We start from the raw sequence: 6,626 nt of genomic DNA on the forward strand, positions 1-6,626 counted from the left end.
CACTATTACCACCGCCTTTCCATACTCATGGTACTGTTAGTTTAGTTTGTTTTATTGCTGCAACACTAACATTTATTCCGTGTATTTTATTGTTCTGCAAAGTCACCTCTCATACCCGTTATCGCTCTAGTTTTATTTTCTAGATATTGCAAACGCTTAGTGTGCGTAGAGTTGTATCAGTGGTTGATAGAACTTGAGAGAATGTTTATCCTACCTTTAGCTCCTTGTTGGGTTCGACACTCTTACTTATCGAAAAGGCTACACGCGATCCCCTATACTTGTGGGTTATCAGTTATCTTACATAAATCTTCTATAGGAGGTAAATTCTTCACATCAGATTTAATACCTTTCTCTTTAAGAGATTTCTTGGCTTCCCTCATATCTTCATCATTTAATTTAATCATACCCCTCTTCTTCAATATTGGTGTTGGGGTTGGTTCAGGTGTAGTCCAATCATCATGATTTCGGCCTATTCTAGCCAATAATTCTTCAGCTTCGTCTGGAGTTCTTTTCCTGAATACACAACCAGCACAACTATCCAGGTATGCCCTAGACTCAATGGTTAGTCCACTATAAAATATATCAAGTAAGTCATGCTTTTCCAAATCATGTCCAGGCCGAGCTCTAATAAGAGAGCAAAACCTTGCCCATGCTTCAGGCAATTTCTCTCCATCTTCCTGGTCAAAACTATAAATTTTCTGCAAGGCAATATGTTGAGCACTAGCAGGAAAGTATTTCTGAAAGAAAACATCAAGCAAACCTTTTGGACTATCAATAGAATCAGGAGGCAAACTATTATACCAAATTTTAGCATCATCCTTTAATGAGAAAGGAAATTTTTTAGCAACAAAATAAGTACGCTTCTTAATATCATCAGAAAACAAGCTACTCAAAGTAGAAAGCTCATTCATGTGCTCTACAGCACTTTCTTTTTCAGTACCACAAAAAGGTGTTTTCTCAACAATAGATATATGAGAAAAATCAAGAGAAAGATCATAATCCTTATCCTTAATGTTTATAGGAGTGATAACCCACAAGTATAGGGGATGGCAACAGTCTTCGAGGGAAGTAAAACCCAAATTTATTGATTCGACACAAGGGGAAGAAAAGAATACTTATAAGCCTTAACAACTGAGTTGTCAATTCAGCTGCACCTGGAAAAGCACTAGTAACAGGGGTGATGTGAAAGCAGCAGTAATATGAGAGCAATAGTAATAGTAACATAGCAGCAGTAACAGTAACACAGAGGCAATGGCACCAAAAAATAGTTGATACTACTTCTAATGGCATATAGGATTGAGTGAGTATTTGATGATGAAAGATGGACCGGGGTTCCCAACTATCTGTTGGAGATATGCCCAAGAGGCAATAATAAAAGTGGTTATTATATATCTTTATGTTTATGATAAATGTTTATATACCATGCTATAATTGTATTAACCGAAACATTGATACATGTGTGTTATGTAAACAAACAAATGAGTCCCTAGTAAGCCTCTTAACTAGCTTGTTGATTAATAGATGATTAGTTTCATAATCATGAACATTGGATGTTATTAATGACAAGGTTATATCATTATATGAATGATGTAATGGACACACCCAAATTAAGCGTAGCATAAGATCACGTCATTAAGTTATTTGCTATAAGCTTTCGATACATAGTTACCTAGTCCTTATGACCATGAGATCATGTAAATCACTTATACCGGAAAGGTACTTTGATTACATCAAACGCCACTGCGTAAATGGGTGGTTATAAAGGTGGGATTAAGTATCCGGAAAGTATGAGTTGAGGCATATGGATCAACAGTGGGATTTGTCCATCCCGATGACGGATAGATATACTCTGGGCCCTCTCGGTGGAATGTCGTCTAATGTCTTGCAAGCATATGAATAAGTTCATAAGAGACCACATACCACGGTACGAGTAAAGAGTACTTGTCAGGAGACGAGGTTGAACAAGGTATAGAGTGATACCGATGATCAAACCTCGGACAAGTAAAATATCGCGTGACAAAGGGAATTGGTATCATATGTGAATGGTTCATTCGATCACTAAGTCATCGTTGAATATGTGGGAGCCATTATGGATCTCCAGATCCCGCTATTGGTTATTGGTCGGAGTGAGTACTCAACCATGTCCGCATAGTTCGCGAACCGTAGGGTGACACACTTAAAGTTGGATGTTGAAATGGTAGAACTTGAATATGGAATGGAGTTCGAATATTTGTTCGGAGTCTCGGATGGGATCCCGGACATCACGAGGAGTTCCGGAATGGTCCGGAGAATAAGATTCATATATAGGATGTCATTTTATGTGTTTGAAAATGATCCGGTGCATTTATGGAAGGTTTTAGAAGGTTCTAGAAAAGTCCGGAAGAAAGTCACTTTGGAAGGCGGAGTCCCGAAGGGACTCCACCACCATGGCCGGCCAACCCTAGGGGGTGGAGTCCCAGGTGGACTCCACCTAAGGTGGCCGGCCACCCCCTCCCAAGGGAAGGTGGGAATCCCACCTCTAGTGGGAGTCCTAGCTTGGGTAGGTTTCATGTGATATGGAAGGTTTTGGTTTGGGGTCTTATTCGAAGACTTGTAGACCAACTCTTGGGTGTTCCACCTATATAATGAGGGCCAAGGGGAGGGGGCCGGCCACCACAACAAGCCACAAGCTGGCCGCACCCCTTGAGGCCGGCCACCCCCTCTCCCCAAACCCTAGCCGCCCCACTCCTCCTTCTTCCCCGCACGCTTAGCGAAGCTCCGCCGGGATTCTCCACCGCCACCGACACCACGCCGTCGTGCTGTCGGATTCAAGAGGAGCTACTACTTCCGCTGCCCGCTGGAACGGGGAGGTGGACGTCGTCTTCATCAACAACCGAACATGTGACCGAGTACGGAGGTGCTGCCCGTTCGTGGCGCCGTGATCACGATCTTCTACGCGCTTTTGCAAGCGGCAAGTGAACGTCTACCGCAGCAACAAGAGCCTCATCTTGTAGGCTTTGGAATCTCTTCAAGGGTGAGACTCGATAATCCCCTCGTTGCTACCGTCTTCTAGATTGCATCTTGGCTTGGATTTCGTGTTCGCGGTAGGAAATTTTTTGTTTTCTATGCTACGTTATCCTACAGTGGTATCAGAGCCGTGTCTATGCATAGATGGTTGCACGAGTAGAACACAATGGTTTTGTGGGTGTTGATGCTTTTGTTATCTTTAGTTTGAGTACTTTGCATCTTTGTGGCATAGTGGGATGAAGCGGCTCGGGCTAACTTTACATGACCGCGTTCATGAGATTTGCTCCACGCTCGACATGCAACTTGTATTGCATAAGTGGCTTTGCGGGTGTCTGTCTCTCCTACTATAGTGAAGATTCAATTTACTCTTCTATTGACAACACTAGTATCACCGTTGTGGTTCATGTTCGTAGGTAGATTGGATCTTACTCGAAAACCCTAAACCACGTAAAATATGCAAACCAAATTAGAGAACGTCTAACTTGTTTTTGTAGGGTTTGGTGATGTGATATGGCCATAATGTGATGATGACTATGTACGAGATGATCATTATTGTATTGTGGCAACCGGCAGGAGCCTTATGGTTGTCTTTAAATTTCATGTTGAGTAGTATTTCAAAGTAGTTGTAATAGTTGCTACATGGAGGACAATCATGAAGACGGCGCCATTGACCTTGGTGCTTCGCCGACGATGATGGAGATCATGCCCGTTGATGATGGAGATCATGTCCGTGCTTTGGAGATGAAGATCAAAGGCGCAAAGACAAAAGGGCCATATCATATCACATATGAACTGCATGTGATGTTAATCCTTTTATGCATCTTATTTTGCTTAGATCGCGACGGTAGCATTATAAGATGGTCCCTCTCACTAAAATATCAAGATAATAAAGTGTTCATCCTTAGTAGCACCGTTGCCAAGACTTGTCGTTTCGAAGCATCTCGTGATGATCGGGTGTGATAGACTCAACAAGTGCATACAACGGGTGCAAGACAGTTTTGCACATGCGGATACTAAGGTGGCCTTGACGAGCCTAGCATGTACAGAAATGGTCTCGGAACACGTGATACCGAAAGGTAGAGCATGAATCATATGATTGATATGATGAACACTTTGAGTGTTCGCCATTGAAGTTACATCTTGTCTCGTGTTGATCGGACTTGGTGTGGTGGATTTGGTTCGTGTGATCACTAAGACAATGCGAGGGATATTGTTTTGAGTGGGAGTTCACCTAGTTTTTAATTATGTTGAATTAAAATTTGAACTCAATTTGTCATAAACATTAGTCTAAACTATTGCAAATATGTTGTAGATATGGTGTCCCCAATCAATTTTAACCAGTTCCTAGAGAAAGAAAAGCTTAAGAGCAACGGTAGCAACTTCATCGACTGGTTCCGTCATGTGAGGATCTTCCTCAATGGCGGAAATCTGCAATATGTGCTTGATGCACCGCTAGGTGACCCTCCTGCAGAAACTGAAACCGATGAAGTAAAGAATGTTTACGCGACTCGGAAAACTCGGTACTCTCAAGATCAGTGTGCCATCTTATGCAGTCTGGAAGCCGATCTTCAAAAAAATTTTGAGCACCACGATCCACATGAGTTAGTCAATGAGTTGAAAACTATCTTTGAGACTCATGCGGCCGTGGAATGCTATGAAGCATCGAAACACTTCTTCAGCTGCATGATGGAAGAAGGCAGCTCCGTTAGTGAGCACATGCTCGCCATGACCGGGCATGCGAAGAAACTCAGTGACTTGGGAATAGTGATTCCTAACAGACTGGGGATTAATCGTGTCCTTCAATCACTGCCACCTAGTTACAAGAACTTTGTGATGAACTACAATATGCAGAACATGAACAAAGAGTTACCTGAACTCTTCTCCATGCTGAAATCTGCTGAGATTGAGATCAAGAAAGAGCACCAAGTGTTGATGGTCAACAAGACCACCAGTTTCAAGAAACAGGGCAAGTCTAAAGGCAAGAACAAGAAGAGTGGCAAGAAAGCTGCCACGCCTCCTGTGAAACCTAAGACTGGCCCTAAGCCTGATGCTGAGTGCTATTACTGCAAGGAGAAGGGACACTGGAAGCGTAATTGCTCCAAGTATTTGGCGGATCTGAAGAGCGGCCTTGTCAAGAAGAAGAAAGAAGGTATATATGATATACATGTTATAGATGTTTATCTTACTGGTTCTCGTACTAGTACCTGGGTATTTGATACTGGTTCGGTTGCTCATATTTGTAAATCGAAACAGGAACTAAAGAATAAACGAAGACTACTAAAGGATGAAGTGACCATGTGCGTTGGAAATGGATCCAAAGTCGATGTGATCGCTGTCGGCACACTTCCTCTACATCTACCTTCGGGATTAGTTTTAAGCCTCAATAATTGTTATTTTGTACCCGCGTTAAGCATGAACATTATATCTGGATCTTGTTTAATGCAAGACGGTTATTCATTCAAGTCTGAGAATAATGGTTGTTCTATTTTTATGAATAATATCTTTTATGGTCGAGCACCTGAAAAGAATGGCTTATTTCTGTTAGATCTCGATAGTAGTGATACACATATACATAACATTGATGCTAAGCGAATTAAATTGAATGATAATTCTACTTATATGTGGCACTGTCGTCTTGGTCATATTGGAGTGAAACGCATGAAGAAACTCCATACCGATGGATTACTTGAATCACTTGATTTTGAGTCACTTGATAGATGCGAAGCATGTCTGATGGGAAAAATGACTAAGACTCCATTCTCTGGTATTATGGAGCGAGCTACTGACTTATTGGAAATCATACATACCGATGTGTGCGGACCAATGAGTGTAGCATCGCGCGGTGGTTATCGTTATGTTCTAACCTTCACAGATGATCTGAGTAGATATGGGTATATCTATTTCATGAAACATAAATCTGAAACTTTCGAGAAGTTTAAGGAATTCCAAAGTGAAGTAGAAAATCAACGTAACAAGAAGATTAAATTTCTACGATCTGATCGCGGAGGTGAATATCTGAGTTATGAGTTTAGCATGCATTTAAAGAAATGCGGAATACTTTCACAATTGACACCGCCGGGAACACCACAACGAAACGGTGTGTCCGAACGTCGTAATCGAACTCTCTTAGATATGGTTCGTTCTATGATGTCTCTTACTGATTTGCCGTTATCATTTTGGAGTTATGCATTAGAGACAGCCGCATTCACTTTAAATAGAGCACCATCAAAATCCGTTGAAACGACGCCGTATGAATTATGGTTTAATAAGAAACCTAAGCTGTCGTTCCTTAAAGTTTGGGGTTGCGAAGCCTATGTAAAAAAGTTACAACCGGACAAGCTAGAACCCAAAGCGGAGAAATGCGTCTTCATAGGATACCCTAAGGAAACTATAGGGTACACTTTCTATCACAGATCCGAAGGCAAGATATTTGTTGCTAAGAACAGAACCTTTCTTGAGAAAGAATTTCTCACTAAAGAAGTGACTGGAAGAAAAGTAGAACTCGATGAGATTGAAGAATCTCTGCTCGTTGATCAGAGTAGCGCAGTACCGGAAGATGTTCCTGTACCGCCTGCACCGGCAACAGAGGAAGCTAATGATAATGATCATGAAACTTCAAA

The 6,626-nt window shown here is 41.7% G+C and overlaps 1 protein-coding gene across 1 annotated transcript; it reads left to right on the forward strand.

Moving 5' to 3' along the window:
* The first annotated feature begins 4,692 nt into the window (after positions 1-4,692).
* LOC139838933 (uncharacterized) lies at positions 4,693-5,446 on the forward strand. The gene is made up of 2 exons (XM_071828949.1): positions 4,693-5,155; positions 5,260-5,446. The coding sequence occupies exons 1-2, from the start codon at positions 4,693-4,695 to the stop codon at positions 5,271-5,273; spliced, it is 477 nt and encodes a 158-aa protein (XP_071685050.1). The 3' UTR covers positions 5,274-5,446.
* The last annotated feature ends 1,180 nt before the right edge of the window (positions 5,447-6,626 follow it).

This window comes from Lolium perenne, chromosome 4 (genome assembly GCF_019359855.2).
Source record: "Lolium perenne isolate Kyuss_39 chromosome 4, Kyuss_2.0, whole genome shotgun sequence".
Lineage (NCBI taxonomy): Eukaryota > Viridiplantae > Streptophyta > Magnoliopsida > Poales > Poaceae > Lolium > Lolium perenne.